General features: G+C 46.6%; 1 protein-coding gene across 1 annotated transcript; it reads right to left on the reverse strand.

The window, feature by feature from the left end:
• Positions 1 to 2973: 2973 nt before the first annotated feature.
• LOC136638778 (sterol O-acyltransferase 2-like) lies at positions 2974 to 22584 on the reverse strand. The gene is made up of 7 exons (XM_066612808.1): positions 22439 to 22584; positions 11150 to 11215; positions 9673 to 9780; positions 8484 to 8766; positions 7539 to 7614; positions 4331 to 4412; positions 2974 to 3058 (listed from the first exon to the last, which is right to left on the reverse strand). Exons 1-7 carry the CDS (start codon positions 22582 to 22584, stop codon positions 2974 to 2976), a joined length of 846 nt encoding a protein of 281 aa, XP_066468905.1.
• Positions 22585 to 23426: the final 842 nt, after the last annotated feature.

Raw genomic sequence — 23426 nt, forward strand, 5'->3', positions numbered from 1 at the left:
AATTAGAATTGTCACTGTTTACAGTGCATAAAGCCACTACAGAACAGAGTGAATGGGCTAGACACCGCTCCACTCACACACACCCCACATCCCAGATCACAAAATGAAAAGATGTTGGAAGATCCAATCATGGACTTCCTATGTCAGGCCCAGTTTGGCCCTCAGTCAGCAGAGAGGCTCACACATTTTTATATATGCAAGTATGGTAGGTGTTTATCAAGCCTGAGGGCTAATTTGCATGCTCCCTTGCCCTCCCCACCCACATAGACACACTTTACTTAATAGTTCCAGCATCTGGACCCTAACGGCTGATTCCCATTTTATGGACGCAGTTGTCTTGGCAGCATATACACAGGTGTTTCCTGCAGAAAAAACATGAAGTGCTACAAGGAGTCACGCATCTTCACTTGCTCACTGATAAATAGCAGGCACACTCCAGGCAGTGGCAACTGGCTGCAGCTCCCTGGCATGTGTTTTTGGCTGAAAGCCTGGAGTTGTGCCATCAGTCCACAGTACTTTCATTCAGAAACACTGCATGAACACGGCAGACATCCTAACACAGTGAATTTGCCCTCATATGAGGGACAGAACTCCCCCAAGGCGGTATTGGTGCTTGCATGATACCTGCTTTTCCATGGCACATCCAGAATACAACCAGGCAACACAGTGTGCTTAACTGGCTGATCACTAGGACAAAAGAGTAAGGGATTAAGGGTTCAATCCTATCCAATTTTTCAGCATTAATACAACCTTGGTTGTATTGATGACCTTGGTTGGGGAGGTTAGAGAACAACAAGACAAAGGCAGGAGAAGAAATTGGGAAAGGTAGCGTGATGGGATGTGATAGACGGTTTGGCACAATGAGAGGATGCGGGGACAAAGGAGCGAATAAGCAGCCCATCCTGGGGCATTCCGTGTACAAATGCTTTTATGCGAATGCCCGAAGTCTACGAGCAAAGGTGGGAGAACTGGAATGTCTGGTGACAAGGGAAAATATTGACATAGTGGGCATAACGGAAACCTGGTGGAATGCGGAGAATCAGTGGGATATCGCAATCCCGGGCTATAAACTCTACAGGAGGGACAGGCAGGGGCGTGTTGGAGGTGGGGTGGCCGTTTATGTTAAGGAAGGTATAGAATCCAGCAAAGTAGAGATTGAAGGTGGGTCCGACTCCACCGTAGAATCTCTGTGGGTTAAATTACCAGGCTTGTGCAGCGATGTAATACTGGGGGTGCGCTATCGTCCTCCAGACCAGAAATCGGATGGGGACCTTGAAATGAGGAAACAGATCAGGGAGGTGACAAGGAGGGACAGGGTTGTAATCATGGGGGACTTCAAACATCCTCATATTGACTGGGTCAATTTGTGTTCTGGTCACGATAAGGAAACCGGATTTCTTGACATGCTAAATGACTGTGGCTTAGAGCAGCTAGTCACGGAGCCCACCAGAGGACAGGTGACTCTGGATTCAATATTGTGCAGTACGCAGGACCTGGTTAGAGATGCAAACGTTACTGAGCCATTGGGGAACAGTGATCATGCTGCGATCCGCTTTGACATGCACGTTGGGGGAAGAATACCAGGCAAATCTCTCACAAAAACCCTTGACTTCCGACGGGCGGACTTCCCTCAAATGAGGAGGCTGGTTAGAAGGAGGTTGAAAGGGAGGGTAAAAAGAGTCCAATCTCTCCAGAGTGCATGGAGGCTGCTTAAAACAACAGTAATAGAGGCCCAGCAGAGGTGTATACCGCAAAGAAAGAAGGGTTCCACTAAATCCAGGAGGGTGCCTGCATGGCTAACCAGCCAAGTTAGAGAGGCTGTGAAGGGCAAGGAAGCTTCCTTCTGTAAATGGAAGTCTTGCCCTAATGAGGAGAATAAAAAAGAACATAAACTGTGGCAAAAGAAATGTAAGAAGGTGATATGGGAGGCCAAGCCAAACTATGAGGAACGTGTGGCCAGCAACATTAAGGGGAATAATAAAAGCTTCTTCAAATATGTTAGAAGCAGGAAACCCGCCAGAGAAGCGGTTGGCCCTCTGGATGGTGAGTGAGGGAAAGGGGAGATATAAGGAGACTTAGAGATGGCAGAGAAATTAAATGAGTTCTTTGCATCTGTCTTCACGGCAAAAGACTTCGGGGAGATACCGCTGCCCGAACGGCTCCTCCTGACCGAGGAATTAAGTCAGATAGAGGTTAAAAGAGAAGATGTTTCCCTGTCTTGTGTTCTTTGCAACCACAAAGGCTACAAACTTCTTTAAAACATTTGAAAGCTGACACAGGAAAACAAGTGTCCTACCAGGTCCAGCCACTGGCCTACAAAGGGGGCTGTCGGCCCCAGGTGCCACCTTCTGAGAGGGTGACAAACTGCCCCCAGCCCCTCCGCACCTCCCTATATGGTGGCAGCAGCGCAGCAGGCACCTGCTGCAACTGTGCGGCTTCTGAAAGCTGCTACAGCCTGCAGCTGAGCTCCCAGGTAGTGTGGCAGTACATGTCCTAGCTCCGATTGGTGGAGGAGCTGGAAGAAGAGGCTGAGCCATGCGGCAGCCACAGCACAGCCAGTTCTTCTGGCAATGGTGCAAATGCCCACCCACAACAAACAGCAATGCGGGGGGGGGGCTGAATAGTGTGGGAACTACTCTTGGAGTGATCTTGGAAGCACCAAGGGCAGGTGGCTGAGGCTACAATCCTATCCTCACTTTCCTGGGAGTAAGCCCCTTTGACTATTATGGGGCTTACTTCTGAGTAGACATGCACAAAATTTGGCACTGAGCCAGCCAGCGGTGGCCCTGATCCAGGGATGAGGGGGGAGCCAGCCAGCCAGCCAGCCAGCCAGCGTGAAGGTAAGAAAGGATGCGGGCCAATATGGTGAGCGACCCTGGCCGGCACCAACAACATTATTGGCCTGGCCAAAGGGGAAGGGGATGGGAGCTGGGAAATCCTACTCCCTCACAGCTAGGCCTTTTGTGACACCCCCTAATTGGTTGGTGCTGTTCTCAGTCTGAAGTTGGAAGGAGGAGCAAGGAGCTTGCGCTTGTTCTCCCTCTCCTCCTGGTGGCTCCTGCAAGGAGGGAACCTCGTGCAGCACCAGAGAAAGGAGAAGAAGCCAGTGCCTGCTGGGGGCTGCTTGCCTGGTTCTGTGACTGTAAGGAGGAACAAGGGAGAGTCGGGTTACTCAGGCTGCTTGCCTGTGCTTTGGCGATTGTGGAACTGAGATTTGGGGGGGGGGGGTGTCTCAGGAGGAGTGGAACAAAAACTGTTGGATATGTGTTGGGGGGCTGCTAAGTGCAGGATGCTGTTTTTGTGAGGGGGAAATGTGCTGGGGGATGCTCTGATATGTTGGGAATGGTGAATCTGGATTAAATAATTATTTTATAATTTTATTATTTATCATTAAATTTTGTCATTGGGTGCCAAATGGGCTTCGTATGCCACTGGGTCCGCCTAGAACGAACAGCACAGACACAACCCCATCCCTTCCCTGCCCTCTCCCCCAGCCCCACCATCACCTTGTAGAAGGCGTGGTCGGCAAAGCGCAGCATCTCAGCAAAAGCATTTTGCCAACAGTGCAGGAAGCCAAAAAAACCCAACAGCAGCAGCAATGTCCCTGGGGAATAGATGGATAAGGTTAATGTAGGGAGGGGGAAGCACCAAATCTGCCAAGAACTTGATCAGCAGACAAAGGAGCAGACATTGGGTGAGTGTACTGGGAGAGTTTGAGCCACACTAACTCTTTGCGGGGGCAGGGGGAGGCAGCAACGTGATCCCCAGGATCGCATAACTAATGGGGGTGCAGGGACTGGCATGCACTTACTGGTCCCTGCTGTAGCCTCCTGGAGGTGCGGGGAGCCCTGCGCGACCCACTGCAGGGCTTCCCAGCCTCCAGAAAGTGAAAGCAGAGTGATCACGCTTTGCCTCTGCAAAACCGGAAGTGGAGTGCAATCGCTCCGCTTTCACTTTTAGAAGGCTAGGGAGCTCTGCGGAAGGTCCCATAGGGCTCCCCGCTCCCCGGGGAGGCTGCAGCAGGGACTGGTAAGTGCATGCTAGTCCCTGTGTCCCCCTTAGTGATGCAATTCTGGGGATTGCGTCATGCCTCCCCCCCACCCCCACCCCTTAAGCAGGCAGAGGCCAGGGCCCTCTGGCTGGGGGGTTGTGATGCCCTAGTTTGAGAAGCCCTGGTGTACAGGATGGGTTCTTACACTGTAAGTATTTGGGAACCCTATGGACCCACTTCTCAATTTCATGCCCACTTCCTGGCTTACAGAATAACTGCACTAGGGCTGGGGATAAAGGAAGTTTCCAAAGAACCAACAGGGGTATAGAGAAGACCCACCTTGAGTAACTCTCCCTGTAGATCAGTGTGGGGCAGAAGAGAAAATACAGGTAAGTTGAGAATTCAGGTGGATGCACCTTCCCTGGAAGATAAAAATCAAAGAAGCAGCTGAGAGCACAGAGGGAGAAGCAGAGAGACACGAGTTTGTGCTGCATTCTAAGAAAAGGGATTGACTGCATATGAGCACACAGCAGCATGGTGTGTAGGTTCAGGCAGCACCCTGTGCCCTGGCAGTTGTATAGTTTCATCAAAAAGTATCCCGGCTCTGTGCATGCGGTGAGCTAAGTAGGATAGGGATGGAACTGAAGTCTGTCATGCTATGGCCTAATCCAAGGGTGTCAAACTTGTTTCATATCAAGGGCTGAACAGCATTCATGATGCCTGCTAAGGGCCAGAAGTGGTGTCAGGAAGAGATGTCATTAGGCAGGAAGTGATGGCATTAAACAGGTCATAACCAAAAATAAACACTTTCTCTCACTTACTTAGGAACTCATTAGCTGCAAATTACAGAAGATAAAATATGCAAATCTTGATCATATTTCAAGATATTGGAGATCCCAGTTTTCATGGGGGCTGCCCTTTTAGCAGTAATGCCTCAGCACTACTCAGCAGCTGAGAGCCTGAGGGCCAGATAAAAAGCTTCCACGTCTGGCCCCTGGGCTTTCACACCCCTGGCCTAATCTGTACTGAACACTCCTCCCCAACACATGTTGGCTGCCAGTAGGTAGATAAAAACCCCAAAACATGCTGGGCACATTGATATGCTTGATGGAACATGTACAGGTTGAGCCTCATTATTATTGTGCTCAGGGGGAAGGGAGGGGTCCGCTGGAAAGAGAAGGACTGATGGATTGTCAGTCGGTTGCTCCCCCCCTCTCATTAAGGAGGCTATTGTTAAAGGACTATTGTTAAAGGCTATTGTTTTCATGGGGGCTGCCCTTTTAGCAGTAACGCCTCAGCACTATTCAGCAGCTGAGAGCCTGAGAGCCAGATAAAAAGCTTCCACATCTGGCCCCTGGGCTTTCACACCCCTGGCCTAATCTGTACTGAACACCCCTCCCCAACACATGTTGGCTGCCAGTAGGTAGATAAAAACCCCAAAACATGCTGGGCACATTGATATGCTTGATGGAACATGTACAGGTTGAGCCTCATTATTCACGTGGGTTCCATTCCAAGCACTCTCCTGGATGGCAAAAAACGTACTATAGCAAATCAATTTAAAAAACAAAGTTTCTTTGCTCCAGTGATTTAAAAACAGCTTTGCTGACCTTTGCGATGTAAAATAAGAGTCATTAGGAAGACAATCCATCAATCAGTCATCCTGCAAGCGCTTACAATGGTGCTTCACTCAGCCCCTCCCTTCACCAATGCAAAGTGATCACCTTTCTTTCATGTGCTCAGGGGGAAGGGAGGGGTCCGCTGGAAAGAGAAGGACTGATGGATTTTCAGCCGGTTGCCCCCCCCCTCATTAAGGAGGCTATTGTTAAAGGACTGTTCAGTGTTTTAAACTGATTTTAAAGGGATGCATTTTTTTCCCTTCTCCAGAGATCAGCACATTCCTTCTCATTTGCAGGGGCCATTCGTGTTGAGTCAAATCCGTGTATAAAAAATCCGTATATAACAAGACTGGACCTGTAGTTTGGCCCTAAGAGAAAGAATGCACTTATTGAAAAAACAGTGCATTGTAATGGAAGATCAGAAGATCATCAGGTGGATGATGTGGTGTTGACAGCGATTCCCTGTTTTGACAGCTGTTTGACAGCTCTGGGAAGGGCAGGGCTGGCTCCACAGCTGTAATCAATCAAGGCCAATGGAGACTCTGATGGACACCTGAGCTTCATTTGACCTTGATGAGACTTTGAATGGACTGAAGAGATGGCTCAGCTGAGCCTAACTTGGACTTCTCACAGCTGAGCTGGATTTGGATTTAACAAGGGGCTGCAGGATAAAAGGTAGCTTCAGAAGGAGCAAAGGGCTGGCCAAGCAGGACGCTGACCCAGCCAGAAGCCGGATGCTGACCAAGAGGGCTACCTGACCCAGACCTACAGGAAGAGAGGACTGCCAGGACCCTGCTGGAGGAGACACACTGCTGGAGAGGAGGAACTCTACTGCAGAAGACTGGACTGTGTTTTGGAGACGGATTGGACTTGGAGGCTTCAGACGTTACCCCCGGAGTTAAGTGGAGTTTTGGAGAGGGAAAGCCTCTGGAAACCCCTGCTAACTGGGTAAGAGGCACTCTTTCAAGTGGGTGCTCCTCTTTTTAGCAGGGGTAGAGTAACTGGCCCACCTCACCCCCAGCAGTGTCTTTTCTAGTGGCTGCCTGCTGGTGTTCTTTTGCATCTTTTTAGACTGTGAGCCCCTTTGGGACAGGGAGCCATTAGTTATTTGATTTTTTTCTCTGTAAACCACTTTGTGAACTTTAGTTGAAAAGCGGTATATAAATACTGTTGTTGTTGTTGTTGACAAGGGGACTTGCAGGGAGTGGCTGTGTTTGTAGCAATAAATTCTTGTTATTTGCTATAGATAAGGAGTTCTGTGTTCATTCCATTGCACACTGCAGCTGTTGTTCCTGGAAAAGGAGGGTGTTAATTAGCCAAAAAGCGGGCATTAAAAGAGAGTTGGGATATTTGGACGGGACAAATTGCCGTGGTCGGCAGGAGTCGAGAATTTGGCAGAACATGCATCAATTCAGTTTGTACTGAAAGATGTTGTCTTTTCTTGTGCTTTATGCAAGATTGAGAAGCAGAGGAGGAATTCATTTCTGGTAGCCATTCACAAGGCCGGCCCATCCATGAGACTGAGTTACTTAGTTCACACAGCAGCTTGGTGGGGTACCCATCTCTGTCCACCCACTCCCTGGTTTGGGAAATGAAGAGGGAGTGGAGCAGAAGAGGAAGTGTGAAGGAGTGTCTCCAATGCTCTAGCCCATCTTTCCTCCCCACTTCCTGTTCTGCTCCATCCTTTTCCATATCCATTCCAGAGAGTGGGAAATGTTGGCACATCACCTTGTAAGCAGGGGCAGCTTGTGGCACATGTCTCATGCATTAGGAAGTCTTGAACCAGCCCTGGCTTTTGGAGAACCAGTAAAGAGTGGGAAGCAGGATTGGTAAGCACTGGAAATCGGATGAATTGCACCATTGGAGAATTGCACCATTGTTGAGAACCATGGAAAGAGCCATGCAGAAGAGTCCAAAATGAAACTCACCATCTTTTGACTTGGCATATAGGATAGGAGGCACTGACTCCCGCAGAAATGAGTGGCTTTTCATGAGGAAACGGACCTAAATGGGGAAGGAAAGCAAACATTGATGCAAGATGAAAATAAAAAATTTCTTATTTGGTGATCTTGACCTGGCATTTGGGCAGAGGGACTCAGATATCACTCTCTATCATGGTACCTTGCCTGTGTTCCTGGCCTGCAGTTTGCTGCAAATGACTAGAGGGTGGTATTGCAGCTACCAGCAGTAGCATAGCTAGAGAGAGGTCACAGCATCAAGTTTTGAAGGCACCAGAACATGCCATGCAAGATGTCTTTTCTCCTCCCCTTCAGAGTCATTCTGGATGGCTAGAGCAAAACAGAGGACATTCCTTTGAATGGTGCTGTGATCCAATTCTAGTTAAGCTATTAACTACCAGCTCAGCAGAGATTGTGTGTCACAAAGATTCGACCTGGTCCTGTAAAGCTGGGCAAGGACAGCAAGGACATCAATGCAGTCTGGGAAACCTCTGTTTTCACTCCAGCTGCCACAGTACTACCAGCATGGAGCACATACAGAACAAAGAACTGTGCCCTCTGCCATGCTGCAAGAGACTGGATCCTGTTTAGGTTCACTGATGATGCATGTGTGCTTCCCCAGCCGATCATCAATCAGCAGGAGAATGGCAATATTAAGGTGTTTTGCTTAATACACAAAATACATTCTGATTGAACAATTTGGGCCACCTCTGTGCTGAATCTGGATTTTGTTTTAGTAGATCTCCAAGTATAGCTATTTTTTGGACACGTGGATATACCATGTCAAAAGAAAACTCGACAGATCTGATTTGGTTCTCCCTTAAGATCATGCCCCTCCCCCACCCAAACTGCTTAGGAACTTCTTTCCCACACAATGAGCTATGTTCGTGGTCCAGGACGGTCAAGGTGCTGCACCTGTTCAAGGATGACAATCAAACAGGAGGCAGGTCCCAGGTGGTAGTGGCCCATAGCATAGATGGGGTAGAAGCCCAACATAACAGCATGGCAGACCAGCAGAACAACAACTGTGGTGGCTGTGAAGAGCCTAGGGTGTACTGCAGTCCTCAAGGCGCTGGCCCACATCTGCAGGAACTTGTAGGGCACAAGCAAGGTATAGAGGAACATGCAGAGCCAGGTAAAGAGTGCCCTGGGCAGATTCCCAAAAGCAAAGATGAAGAGCTCGAAGTCCAGGACAAGCCTGTGGAAGAAAGACAGGCAGCCATGAAGACAAAAATAGGCAATATGAACATAATCTCTAAGCGGAGGATCATTAATGGACCATTAACAAGGGACTGTAAAGTACCGGTGGTCTTGAACTGGGGTTATTGATAACCTCACCCAGATACTTTACTCTCTGATCTAGTGGCTGATCAGCAAATACTGATTTCTACATAGGTTTTTGCTAGTTTGGTCTGGGCCTGCCTGAACCCGGAAGTTTTCAGGAAGCCCATTAGGGGAGATGTTAACCCCTTTTGGTAAGCAACTGTTGCTGGGATACCTGCAGTTACAGGATGTCTGCTGAAGGATGACTGGCGGCACCAGAGGCAGGCCTAGCGCAGCTTGTGCCATAAGGAAATCCCCAGATTGGAGTGAACACAGGGTTGCAAATCTTGCATGGGTGGAAACGCATGGATACTTTTTCTCCATTGATATATATATGTAATTCCCCAGGGGCTAACTTTTGTATTTGTAGGATGGGAACACTGATGTAAAAGACACTGTTTATTTTTCCTTTCTAAACTCTAAGCTACAAGAAGTTCATCACCCCCACAAATGTACTTTGCGCATTGGTGTCCCCTGCTAATATTTATTCTGGTGCCATCAACAATTGCCTTCACTTGTGCTTTCTCAGGGGTGCTGAATACTACTGACACTGTGTCATCAGCACACTATTGAAACAAAATACTACAGTGGGCAAGAAAAGAGCAAGAGGCTGGACAACAGGGTCATGAGACTGGAAAGTGATGCTCATATGGTGATTTCCATGCCCCTTAGTGCTTTAAAAGAAACAACCCAAACCTCTCCTTAGTGTTGCAAGCCCATGTCTGTCTGCCACCCAAAAATGGAAAGTCTCCCAGCCCTCAGCTCCACATCCGAACCGTACCGTCCTTCATCGCTGGAATCCACTATGATTGTGCTGAGAGCAAACACACAAAGAAAGGCTACAAATATGTGGTAGATGGAACGGAAATGTTTGATTTCCAGCAGCTCACTGAAAAAAGAAAAGAGACAGGGTTGGCATCAGGTAAGCTGTAAGACGGGATGCATGGCAAGCTGGATCTGGTCACAGAGCTATTATATGTTATCTCTAGAAGCCATTGCATGTACCCATCATTATCCAGAACGGGGGGGGGGGTGGATATCTCTTTAATCAGCTTGAAATAAAGATACTCCATTTTTAAAAAATAAGTTTTTAAATATGTAAACTGTGTAAATGTGCAAAGTGAACATACAGTATGTATATTATATGTTGCTTTGTGGCACCAACAGTATTCTAAAACATGACATCGGGTAAGGGATTTGACTAATAACCTAGAATACAGATTACTCCCCTTCTCAGAATGCAGAATTGTTGCCACAAGCAGCAGGGTTGTGGGCCACACTCTGTGGTGTTAGGGGTCTTGAACCACGGAGCAATTCTGGTAGAAGGACTCACTCTTTGCACTACCAAGAGAGCTCACAGGGAGCAGAACTGGCTGACTTTAGTTTTGCTGTGCTACAGGACACACCAGTTCCCACCAGTGATAGGAAGAGAAAATGCAGCAGTCCAGCTCAAGATGAATCAGGTGACAAAGGAGCCAATGGGGTACTTTCTACCTCTATTTATGAACTCTCCTGGGCTCAGCTCCCTAGTCTAAGCTACTTGCCTCTGAGAGAAGATGCTGAACAGCCTGGCCTGTTTAACAAGCATCTCACATGTCAGAAATGAGAAGATAATTCATCCTAGAAGCCCCTTTGATGATCTAGGTGCAGGGCCGGCCCATTCATCAGGCCAACAGAAGTGGTTGCCTCAGGGCCCAATCCTATCCAATTTTCCTGTGCTGGTGCAATTGTACCAATGGGGCATGCGCTGCATCTTGCCATGGAGGGGCAGTCACTGAGGCCTCCTCAAGATATGGGAACATGTGTTCCTTTACCTTGGGGCTGTATTACAGCTGCACCAATGATGGAAAATAGGATAGAATTGGGTCCTCACTCAGCAGATTGCTGGAGGTGCCCATCTCTGGCCACCTACTTGTCTCCGCTGCTCCTCCTTCTCCTTCCATTCCCTGGACTAGAAAAGGAAGAGAGGGTCAGAGAGGAAATGTGGACAGGAGGAGAGTGCTTCGCTAGAACATCGGAGAATAGGAGGTTGGCACATTATCAGTTAAGGAGGGGAAGCAGCATTTGCCAAGCCACCTCCTGTGTCAGGAAGTCTTGGGATGGCCCTGCCTGGGTGAGCAGCAATCTGCACTGTCATATCAATAAGCATACTTTTATATGGTGTACTTTTGACATCACTGGGCACCATTTCCCACCTTCTCTCTCTTAGCACCCACTTTTCCTGTCACAGCTGGCAAGATGGCACAAGAAATACTCACTCAAGCAAAGACTGTTGGGCAATGAACACTTTCTTTTCCGGTTTTTCCCGCAACTGGCCTTTTTCTCTGCAAGGATCCACCGAAGGTAATGATTAGTGTTAATTCTCAGACCTGGTTTGCTTCTGGGCAAGGGGTGAGCAGGAGTCAGAAAAAGAGCATCTTATCCCCTACTGAACAAGAAGATCACTTGCTCAATCAAGTGAGGAGCAACGTACAATCCCAGCAATAAGTATCTTTTCATGTATTCCAATCGCCTACTTGCCTTAAAATTCAGGATAGGTAATCATATTTTCCCTGTCTTGTTCACTCAACAGTTGCAACTCTGAAGAAGGTTGCTATGGTTGTTGTTTTTACTGCCTCTGCTCCAATGCCTTTCACTAGTGGCATAACTAAGGCATCTGCTACCTGGGATCAAAGAAGATACTGTAACCGTCCCTCAAGATGAAATTTATTAAGTATGTAAATACAAAGTCTTCCAGTTAATTGGCCTTATCTTTTGAAAGAATCAGATATTCCAATGTGGTTTGTTTCACTGCATTCTGCATTGAATTACCTTTCCAATGATATATAAGATTATGGTATTCATACATATCAAGGTTTTCACAATTTTGGCCACTAGTGTCAAGCTCAGCTTGTTACCACCCCCCCAAAGTTTGTTGCCCAATGCATTTGCCAACCCCTTAGCTATGCCACTGCCTTTTACAATTGCCAGAATTAAGGCTAAGAACATAAGAAGAGCTCTGCAGGGTTACACCAGCCCAAGGTCCAACAAGTCCATCATCCCAATTCAAACTATGGCCACCCAGGTCCCTCCAGGAAACCCACAAACAAGAGTATGAGGAAATAGATCAGCGAGGTGACAAGGAGGGACAGGGTTGTAATCATGGGGGACTTCAATTATCCTCATATTGACTGGGTCAATTTGTGTTCTGGTCATGAAAAGAAGACAGGATTCCTTGACATGCTAAATGACTGTGCCTTAGAGCAGCTAGTCATGGAGCCCACCAGAGGACAGGTGACTCTGGATTTAATATTGTGCGGTACTCAGGACCAGGTTAGAGATGCAAACGTTACTGAGCCATTGGGGAACAGTGATCATGCTGCGATCCGCTTTGACATGCACGTTGGGGGAAGAATACCAGGCAAATCTCTCACAAAAACCCTTGACTTCCAACGAGTGGACTTCCCTCAAATGAGGAGGCTGGTTAGAAGGAGGTTGAAAGGGAAGGCAAAAAGAGTCCAGTCTCTACAGAGAGCATGGAGGTTGCTCAAATCAACAGTAATAGAGGCGCAGTGGAAGTGTATACCGCAAAGGAAGAAGGGCTCGACTAAGTCCAGGAGGGTGCCTGCATGGCTAACAAGCCAAGTTAGAGAGGCTGTAAAGGGAAAGGAAGCTTCCTTCCATAAATGGAAGTCTTTCCCCAATGAGGAGAATAAAAAGGAACACAAACTGTGGGAAAAGAAATGTAAGAAAGTGATACGGGAGGCCAAGAGAGACTATGAGGAACACATGGTCAGCAGCATTAAGGGGAATAATAAAAGCTTCTTCAAATATGTTAGAAGCAGGAAACCCACCGGAGAAGCAGTTGGCTCTCTGGATGGTGAGGGAGGGAAAGGGGAAATAAAAGGAGACTTAGAGATGGCAGAGAAATTAAATGAGTTCTTTGCATCTGTCTTCACGGCAGAAGACTTCGGGGAGATACCGCTGCCCGAACGGCTCCTCCTGACCGAGGAATTAAGTCAGATAGAGGTTAAAAGAGAAGATGTTTCAGACCTCATTGATAAATTAAAGATCAATAAGTCACCGGGCTCTGATGGCATCCACCCAAGAGTTATTAAGGAATTGAAGAATGAAGTTGCTGATCTCTTGACTAAAATATGCAACTTGTCCCTCATAACGGCCACAGTGCCAGAGGACTGGAGGATAGCAAATGTCATGCCTATTTTTAAAAAGGGAAAGAGCGGGGAACCGGGAAACTATGGGCTGGTCAGTCTAACATCTATACTGGGTAAGATGGTGGAATGCCTCATCAAAGACAGAATCTCAAAACACATAGACAAACAAGCCTTGCTGAGGGAGAATCAGCATTGGCTTCTGTAAGGGTAGGTCTTGCCTCACTTAGAATTCTTTGAAAAGGTCAACAGGCATGTGGATGCGGGAGAACCCGTGGACATTATATATCTGGATTTTCAGAAGGCGTTCAACAAGGTCCCTCACCAAAGGCTACTGAAAAAGCTCCACAGTCAGGGAATTAGAGGGCAGGTACTCTCCTGGACTGAGACCTGGTTGAAGACCAGGAAACAGAGAGTGGAAGTCAATGGGCAGTTTTCACAATGGAGAGAGGTGAAAAGCGATGTGTCCCAAGGATCTGTCCTGGGACCGGTGCTTTTCAACCTCTTCATAAATGACCTGGATACAGGGTTGAGTTGTCTAAGTTTGCAGACGACACCAAACTTTTCTGAGTGGTGAAGACCAGAAGTGATTGTGAGGAGCTCCAGAAGGATCTCTCCAAACTGGCAGAATGGGCAGCAAAATGGTAGATGCGTTTCAATGTAAGTAAGTGTAAAGTCATGCACATTGGGGTAAAAAATCAAAACACATATAGGCTAATGGGTTCTGAGCTGTCTGTGACAGATCAGATCTTGGGGTGGTGGTGGACAAGTTGATGAAAGTGTTGATCCAATGTGTGGCAGCAGTGAAGAAGGCCAATTCTATGCTTGGGATAATTAGAAAAGGTATTGAGAACAAAACAGCTAATATTATAATGCCATTGTACAAATCTATGGTAAGGCCACACCTGGAGTATTGTGTCCAGTTCTGGTCGCCGCATCTCAAAAAAGACATAGTGGAAATGGAAAAGGTGCAAAAGAGAGCGACTAAGATGATTACGGGGCTGGGGCACCTTCCTTATGAGGAAAGGCTACGGCATTTGGGCCTCTTCAGCCTAGAAAAGAGACGCCTGAGGGGGGACATGATTGAAACATACAAAATAATAATAATAATAATAATAATAATAATAATAATAATAATAATAATAAAACAACTTTATTTATACCCCGCCCTTCTCCCCAAAGGGACCCAGGGCGGCTTACAACAAGTTAAAAATAGATTAAAACATAATATTAAAAAACAGAGAAAAACATTAACATATTACCAAATATCATAAAAACAGTAATCAGATAAAAAATCAGGTAAAAGGAGCATAGAGCAGCAGATCATAGGAATCAGGCCTGTAAAAAATACTAAGAGATGTAGAAAAGATGTTAAAAAGGCCATGAACTTAGAAGATTTGTTTAAACAGAAGGGTCTTCAGGCCCCGCTGAAAAGTCTCATGAGAGGGAGCCATTCTGAAGTCAAGGGGAAGGGAGTTCCATAACGTTGGTGCCACTACTGAGAAGGCCCTATTTCTTGCCGCCGCCCCACGTACCTCCCTAGGCGGTGGCACTTGTAAAAAGGCCTTCTCTGATGACCTAAGAGGACGAGCCAGATTGTACGGAAGGATGCATGGGAAGAATAAAGTGGATAGAGAGATGCTCTTTACACTCACATAAGACCAGAACCAGGGGACATCCACTAAAATTGAGTGTTGGGAGAGTTAGGACAGACAAAAGAAAATATTTCTTTACTCAGCGTGTGGTTGGTCTGTGGAACTCCTTGCCACCGGATGTGGTGACGGCATCTGGCTTGGATGCCTTTAAAAGGGGATTGGACAAGTTTCTGGAGGAAAAATCTATTACGGGTTACAAGCCATGATGTGTAAGTGCAACCTCCTGATTTTAGAGATGGGCTATGTCAGAATGCCAGATGCAAGGGAGGGTAGCAGGATGCAGGTCTCTTGTTATCAGGTGTGCTCCCTGGGGCATTTGGTGGGGTCACTGTGAGATACAGGAAGCTGGACTAGATGGGTCTATGGCCTTGATCCAGTGGGGCTGTTCTTATGTTCTTATTGAGGAAACAGGCCCTTTCCACTCCAGGAACTGGTACACAGAGGTGCAGAGTCATGAAAGACAGGGTTCCATTTAGCCATCATGACTGATAAATCCATGGAAGATAAGCTGAACCTCCATGAATTTAACTCTCTTTTAAAACCATCTGAGCCAATGGCCATTCACCACATAGGGCACAAATGCCAGAAAAGTATACAGGTCGAGGTCGAGGTCGAGTATACAGGTATACACGGATTTGACTCAACACGAATAGCCACTGCAGATGAGAAGGAATGTGCTGGTCGCTGGAGAAGGGGGAAAATGCACTCCTTTAAAATCAGTTTGAAAAACTGAACAGTCCTTTGACAATAGCCTCATTAATGAGAGAGAGAGAGAGAGAGAGAGAGAGAGAGAGAGAGAGAGAGAGAGGGCAGCTGGCTGACAATCCATCAGTCCTTCTCTCTCCAGCTGACCCCTCCCTTCCCCCTCAGCAGTGAAAGAAAGGTGATAACTTTGCATTGGTGGAGGCTGAGTGAAACACCTTTCTAAGCACTTGGAGGAGGACTGATTGATGGATTGTCTTCTTAATGACTCTTATCTTACATCACAAAGGTCAGCAAGGCTGTTTTTAAATCACCCGAACTTTGTTTCTTAAATGGATTTGCTTTAGTGCATTTTTTGCCATCCCTGTGAGTTCTGGGAACAGAACCCACACGAATAATGAGGCTCAACCTGTATAATGCTTGTGTGACAAAGTTCTCTCTCTTGGTCCATCCAGAAACATCTGCCAATTAGGGCACAATCCTATCCAAATTCCCAGCACTGATGCAGTTGCAGTGCAGCCCTGAGGTAAGGGAAAATATGTTCCCTTATCTTGAGGTGGCCTCCATGATTGCTCCACCACTCCTCGATGCAGCACATGCCCTGTTGGTATGGCTGCATCAACTTTGGAAAGTTGGATAGGATTGGGCCCTCTGTTTCATTAGATGACTCCTTAGTTCTAGTGTTGTGAGAGCAGGGAGAAAAATTCTCTCTCTCCACTTTCTCCACTCCATGCAGAATTTTATAATCATCCTCATGCCTCCACCCTTCATCTGCTTTTTTTTCAACTTAAAGGACCCTACCAGGCAAAATGCTCCAGTCTCCTGATCACTTAGGTGGCTTTCTCTCCCCCCCCCTTTTGCATATTTTCCAGCTCTACGATATCCTTTTTGAGATGGGACAAACAGTATTCCAAATGCAGCTGCACCATAAACTTGTACAAGGGTGTGACACTAGATTTTTTTATTCATGTTGTTATCCTGCGCAAAGCATTTCTCATCACTTCATGTGTGAAAAGGTCATCCTGCATTCTTGCCATAACCTCTCTCCTGTGTGATATCGTCTGTTACAAGAAAACTGCCAGGCCCATGCATCCTACTAAGGGGGATGATTGGAGACAGCAAGAGAGTTGTAAGCATAGCAACTAAGAAGGTCTTTCACCTGCTTTGCATCTCTGCTGAGCCCTTCCTCAAAGGCTGGGAAAAGGACTGTGCAGCTTCTTCCAAGGCTTTGTCAAACAGGTCACTAAGTTGTGAATGTATCTGTTCCAGCAGCTCAGACTTTATCACCTGTCAACAGAACACAAAAAGATTACCCATCTATTCGGTAGAAGACACATTCTTCTCATCTTAGCTGCTCTTTGTCAAGGTTGACCCACACATATTTCTCAATGAATTGGAGACTTCCTGCTTAGAATTTCATTGGAGTGGGCAGGGGATTGCCCTATAACCCCAGTGACACCTGAAAGCCCTTGCATCCCCTTTATTCAGAGCTTCCATTCATACTTACTGCTGCACACTTCAGCTGGTTTTTATTTCCAGTGTATCCTCTTTATGTTTGCTGTAAAGAACAAGCCAGACTAGGCCTAAGTCTGACTTTATTTTGGAAGTGGTATTCATTTGCTAGAAGGCAGTAATGTTAGGTATGAGCTAATAGGAAATCATTTTGACCTGTGAAAACAAAAAGCACTTTGCCCTTATCAGTGTTCCTTTTGGTTAAGTGAATGAAGAGGGAGTAATAGTGATGGTACCAAGGATATTACTCTATTACAAACTTATTGCAGCTATGTAGGTACCATTTAATGAATCAAAAAGTGATCTGTAGTGACCCTGAGGATTACATCATTCAGTCAGGAGACATAGGGCTGGTCTCTTCATTGGATTCTTGGTGTATAAAGAGCAATTTAGGAGGTGGGCTTATGTTGGTGTTTGAGAGGTTATCCTCCCTTTCTCATTGTAAATGGGGAAGCTCTGCAAACATTAGAGCAGTGGTTCCCTCAGGCACCTCTTTTCTAGGCTGAAGAGCCCCAAATGCTGTAGTCTTTCCTTGTAAGAGAGGTGCCCCAGCCCAGTAATCATTTTGGTTGCTCTCTTCTGTACTTTTTCCATTTCCATTATATCCTTTTGGAGATGTGGTGACCAGAACTGGACACTGAATATTCCCTTTAAAGAAGATCCACTAAACCCTCCATCACCAATCAATCTCCTGGCTTCTGATGAAATCCACCATTGTTATTTCCTATGTCTTTTCCATTGGATGAGTGCAGCCATATGGTCCAGGTGTTTGGCCTCCCCTAGAGAAGTGAAGACAGCAGGTTCAAGAGCATGATTTGACATTGGGTGAAAGGACACTGGCAGTTCACTGCTGGAACTACTGCTGAATGTGTCCCTGCTACTACAGTGCTCACATGTGCACATCAGTAAATAAGCAACTACAGTTGGATCCAGTAGTAGTTCCTCTGACATTTACAAAAGAATACTTGACAGAGAAAGCATGGATCGTTCTTGGTGGAGCATAACTACTTCTGCTCTCCTGGGCAGAAACAGTGGGGCAGTGAGCATTACACACCTTCCAACTGCTGGCCAAAAATTCCAAATTTTTCAGAGCTGAGAAAAGATCAATTGCCAATCCAGTCTTGTTTAATGAACCTAATAGAACAGTTAAGGTATCACAGGGTATTACAAAAACCAGCATTTCCTAACACACACACTTTCAGAAGATATGGAGGAAGTTCTGGAGGAAGATTTGAAGAAGTCGCTTGCTCTAGCAAATGTCATGGTTTAGTGCATAAGGGGAGCACAAAACGGGAAATTTTAAACTCATAATTTTGATGTAAATAACTGTCATTTTTAAAAAAGTTTTGGTGCACCAACTACACAACACAGAATGCAGGAACAGCTCAATATAGTATAACATTTAACACTGAAAATTAAGAAGTGTAGTCAAAGATGCACTGCCAACATATTAAAAATTATAACCTGTCCAATAAAATTGCTTTGATACAGTGCATGCAAACAAGTTCTAACTTCCAGTAAAAAAGAGATTATATACGAAAGTACAGATGGGTGGAACAGGCGGCTCTTTGGGGATGAAATCCCCTCCCCTTCTGCTGGCATCTCTTGATCTGCTCCTCTTCAACCAGCTGAGTTCCTTTGCTAATGATTGGGGCAGTGGAGGAAAGGGGGCTTTCCAGAGGCGCAGCTAGGTCATTTGACACTCGGGGCCCATAAATTTTTGTCACCCCATAATATTGTTTAATTAATTAATTCGCTTTTTATACTACCCTTCCTCTAAGCAGCTCAGGGTGGTGTACATGGTTCCTCCCCTTATTTTGTCCTCACAACAACCCTGTGAGGTAGGTGAGACAGATAGTAATACTCATGAGATGGTATGAATAATAACAATGGCCAGAAAAATAAATGCAGTGAATATTTCCCCACAAGCAATGGATGAAATTCTGCATCTAATGGTATATAACATGATGGTATTATTCCTAAAAACTATGATTTCCAGAATTTTGGTCACTAGGGTGTCCCCCCCCCCCCCGATGTCTCATTGGCCTGTTTTGAGTTAAGGCAGTGGTTCTCAAACTTTGAACACTGGGACCCACTTTTTAGAATGACAATCTGTCCAGGATCCACCAGAAGTGATGTCATGGCTGGAAGTGACATCATCAAGCAAAATAAAATAATTATAAATATTTAAATTAAAGAAAAACAGATAAATAAGGAGAATAAATAAATTCACCTGTTTCACCAAGTGAATTTTCTCTGTAGCCTGCCTGCAATAACACCTCCCCCCCCCACACACAGATAAAGCAGTGAGATTTTCAGCCCTCCCCAGTGCCCACCTTATCAGCTCAAGCCTCTGTTTATTCTTTTTGAGGGGGGGGGGTTCTACCTGCAATAACACACACACACACCCCCACACACACAAATAGATCAGTGAGATTTTCAGTCCTCCCCAGTGTGCACCTTACCAGCTCAAGCCTCTGGTTTATTCTTGGTGGGGGGGGGGCTGCCTTCTGGAGCATTTGTTGAGCTCCACTTTCATCAGATGGGGACCATGCAGCTAGCCTTGCATTCCCCTTTGCCTGACTTGACCAGGAGCCAAGGCATGTTTGCTTACTCGCAAGTAAATGCGACCTTGTGGCTTACTTTTGCTTTCCATAGGACTCAATTCATTTGTCTGCTTGGAGGGAGTGACTTCCTTCTTGGGTGTTTTTTGGGGGCTGCTTTCATTGGATAGGAACCATTCTGGTGTCATTGGATTCCTCTCAGACTGCCCTTTCCGAAGAAGTATGGCAAGTTCGCCTACTCACGAGTAAACGCGCGATATGCTCAGCTTCATTTTCCATTGTGCATTTTTTTGTTTCCGGTGTTTTGGCCATAACTTTTGACGGAAAGGAAATATTTCAATCCAGTCTTTTGCATTGCATTCCGCTGGAAATTCCGCTTCCAACGGTATTATAACATGATGGGGTTACTCATAACCTCCGCGATGTTAGCAATGTTGGGGCATTTGTGGTGTTACACCCCCCCCCAAGGTTGGTACCTGGGGAGGACCTCCCCCCACTAGCTATGCCACTGGGGGCTTTCCTCTGCTCTTCCTTTTTAGTCCAGGCACACTTCTCATTCATGGAGCCTCTGCACTGTGGACTAAGCCATTTGGTTTTTTATGACTGCTTTAAGACTGCTCTTTTCATTCTGCTGTTTTAATTTGCAGTGCTGTTTCAGCAGTTATACTGCTGTTTTAATCTGTTCAGTCTTTCCAGAGGATTATGAGGCTGGTGCTTTGCTGTTTTCTGTTTTCAAATTTTATGGATTAATTATCCTAGACCTCCAACCCTTTCTATTTCCAAGACAATAGTGCTTGCACAGAGCAGGGGGGTTGGATTAGAAGACCTCCAAATGTGTCTTCCAACTCTAATATGCTAGATTCTAGGCCAAGTATTAAAAATGCACACCTTCCACACACATCAAGGCTAACCCCATTTCCAGGCAATACCAACTCCTCCAACCTCTCTTGTTCTCTAAGCTGGACCAGCCAATGACCACCTGTTGTATTCCCCTAACCTCCCTCCATCTCCACTTCTCAATCAGTTGCTGCAATTGTAGGCTATAGCTGCACCCCAGGCCCAAGGTAATATTAAGCAGAGATACCCTCTTGAATCTGGAGGGGAGTAAGGTCCCCATGTGAAATGTTGGTTTTGTCGCTCATTAGGGCAGTGACCCTCATCCAGGCAAAGACATTGGACCACAGGACTGATCTCTGCCCTTTGGCAGAGAACCTCCAACCTTGGGAAGGCACTTGAGGCACGCTGGTGTTTTGTTTTGTTTTTTTCCTTTTCCTAAAATAAGTCTTGATCTGCACCAGATTCCCCTGCAGCTACTACTTATAATAAGGCAAACACCCACACAGGGCCAAACAATGAGATTAATGTCACATCTAGTTGGACCCTAAAAGTCTTACCTACTCACACAAGTGTCACCCCTCCCATGCGTCACCTCTGCAAGGCTGTTCAGGATACACCTTCCAGGACTGAGTGGCACCATTTTGGGGTGCTGCCCAGAGCCAGGGCTGTCCGGCCCTGCTCACCTGTCAGTCATTCCAAGTCCAGAAACGGGCGCCAACGGGTGGTAGTCTCCCCACTTGGTGATAGCCCTTCCTGCTGTGGTGACAGACAGCAGCCCATGATGTGGTCCCACTTACTCTGGCCATCCAACCTGTTGGAGATCTACATTACCAATCCTCCTGCCTTGCAGAGAGCCTAGGGGTGCTTGTCGACAAGGGGTCTCTGAAGCTCCTCCGGCAGAACTTACATAGATCACTACGTCATAATCAGAGCCAAAATGTCTTCCTTGATTTTAGCTCCTGCCCTGGCACCCACATCTCAGTCTTGTTTCAACTGATAAACTTGTTGGGAATACATCTCATGGGGCTTCTGCCTCTGCTGGGAAGTGCTTGCAGAAGAGCTCTGGGGGCAGCCACAGACCCTAGAGTTCATGGTTATTTCTTTTCTTCTTTTTATATTATTTTATTTATTTATTACAGATACAGGTGAGGAAAATGGGTTAGACTAGGGGCTGGGACTACACAGGTTACACATGGGGGTATTGGCCATGGATTACAACATGAATTGTTCCAATCAAGAAGTCAAAAATGACTAATTAATGTTTTTATTTCAGACTATTCCAATTATTTTGAAGAGAACTTTTTTTGAAGAATTGAATAAAATTACTACAAAATTCATCTGGCAAGGTAAAAAACGGAGAACAAGACTGAAATTACTTCAAGATGATAAAAAAAAAAAGAGAGAGCAGGATTTGGATTACCAATCTGGGAATTATATTACCAAGCAGCAGCCTTAAACTGCATAAAAGACTGGGGAATTCCAAAATTTTAATATTAGAAGCCCGTGATTTACAAATAGGCTGGCACATATTCCTGTTTTATGATGAAGTTAAACAGCATGGATAAAATGGACAACACATTTTAAGAAGATCTTTAATTTGGATATGGGAACAGATAAAATGCAAAATATACTCTTACAGCCCAATCCAATCCTGAGCTGCCCGGGGCACCCAGGAGGGCTGCTGCCAAATCCAGCGCCTCCTGTGCTACCACGGGAGGCACCTTGGGAGAAGGGGACATTTGTCCTGCCTTCTGCAGTCCAGGAGACCACCAAGCTGCGCCGGAGCTGGGCTAGCACCGGCAGGAGCCCAGTGGCGAGCTCTGTGAACTGCCTTATGGCACGTTTGCAACTGGCTCGGTGGCACGGAGCCGTGCCGCCGAGCGCAGGATTGGGTTCCTAATTATCCAGGTGGATAAAACTGCTTGAAATAGCAACGAATCCAAACTGGATTTAAAAAGACAAAAATAGAATATATAGCGACTCGTTGAGAGATTTTAAGCGCTGTAGATACTCGCCTAGAAGGAGGGAGGAGGGAGCGAGCAGTAGGAAAGTGGGAAAGTGAAAGAAAGAAAGTGATCTTTGGAGAGGAGGCGTTGTGCAGGCTGGGGCTGTTGCTGAGTGTTCACAGCTGCCTGCGGCTGCGCTCCATGTGCTCCTTCAGGCTGTCGTCCAGCTGCAGGATGGGCTGGGCTGGGCAGGGCAGGGCAGGGGCATCTGCCACAGCAGCCATCAGCAGCCCCCCCTCGCTCAGCACCAGCGCCCATGGAGGCATCAATAAGGCGGGAGGGGCAGCTCCCCTCTGGAGAAGCAGGACATGCAGGAGACAATGAGCTGTGTGTGCGGGAGGGGGAGAAGCAGTCATTTGAAAGGGCTGAGTCCATCCCCTCTTTCCTTCTTGTTCCCCCTTCCCACCTTTCCTACTGTATATAAACTTCAAGCACTCCTTGGGAAGCCCAGCTTGCTAACCCCCTTCCCATCTCCCCACAGATGAAGCTGGACAAGCTAGGGGAAGGGGGGAGTGATCTTTTTAAAGAGAGGGGGGGCAGCCTGCAGAAGCCTGTACCTTTGTTTCTCAAGCCATTGAAAGGGTTTTTTCTGCCCCCTCCCCCCTTACTGAATCTACACTTTAAACTCTCAGTTGCAAAGTTGAGGATTGCTAATCCCTCTCTCCATAATCATTCACCACTGATGAAGTCATACTGGGGGGGGGGGAAGAAGAGTTAACTTTTATCAAAGGAAAAGCTTGTGTGTGTGTGTGTGTGTGTGTGTGTGTGTGTGAGAGAGAGAGAGAGAGAGAGAGAGAGAGAGAGAGAGAGAGAGAGAGAGCATTTAAAACCATTACGGCTACAATTCTATCCTCACTTTCATGGAAGTAAGCCCCACTGACTATTAAGGGACTTTCTTCTGAGTAGGCATGCCTAGGATTGGGCTCTCAGTCTATTCCCTCTTCTTGTTTTCCTCTCCACCAGGATTGAGGTCAGGGAAGGTGACAGCAGAGCGATCGAAGCTCCACGTTCCTTTTTGACCAGGCTGCAGGGACTGGGGAACACCCTCCAGTCCCTGCAGCAGCCCGGCGCCAGAGCCTGCAGGGCTCCCTGGGTCAGGGAAAGTGAG

This window comes from Tiliqua scincoides, chromosome 2 (genome assembly GCF_035046505.1).
Source record: "Tiliqua scincoides isolate rTilSci1 chromosome 2, rTilSci1.hap2, whole genome shotgun sequence".
NCBI lineage: Eukaryota > Metazoa > Chordata > Lepidosauria > Squamata > Scincidae > Tiliqua > Tiliqua scincoides.

Bases quoted from the DNA above. Each gene is read 5' to 3' on its own strand.
- LOC136638778 (XM_066612808.1), bottom strand. From the start codon at position 22,584: ATGCCTCCATGGGCGCTGGTGCTGAGCGAGGGGGGGCTGCTGATGGCT. The intron at 9,781-11,149 runs GTGAGTATTTCT...TTCTTTTTTCAG, and splicing joins GCCCAACAGTCTTTGCTTGA to TGAGCTGCTGGAAATCAAAC. The intron at 4,413-7,538 runs GTGAGTTTCATT...TTTATCTTCCAG, and splicing joins ATATGCCAAGTCAAAAGATG to GGAAGGTGCATCCACCTGAA.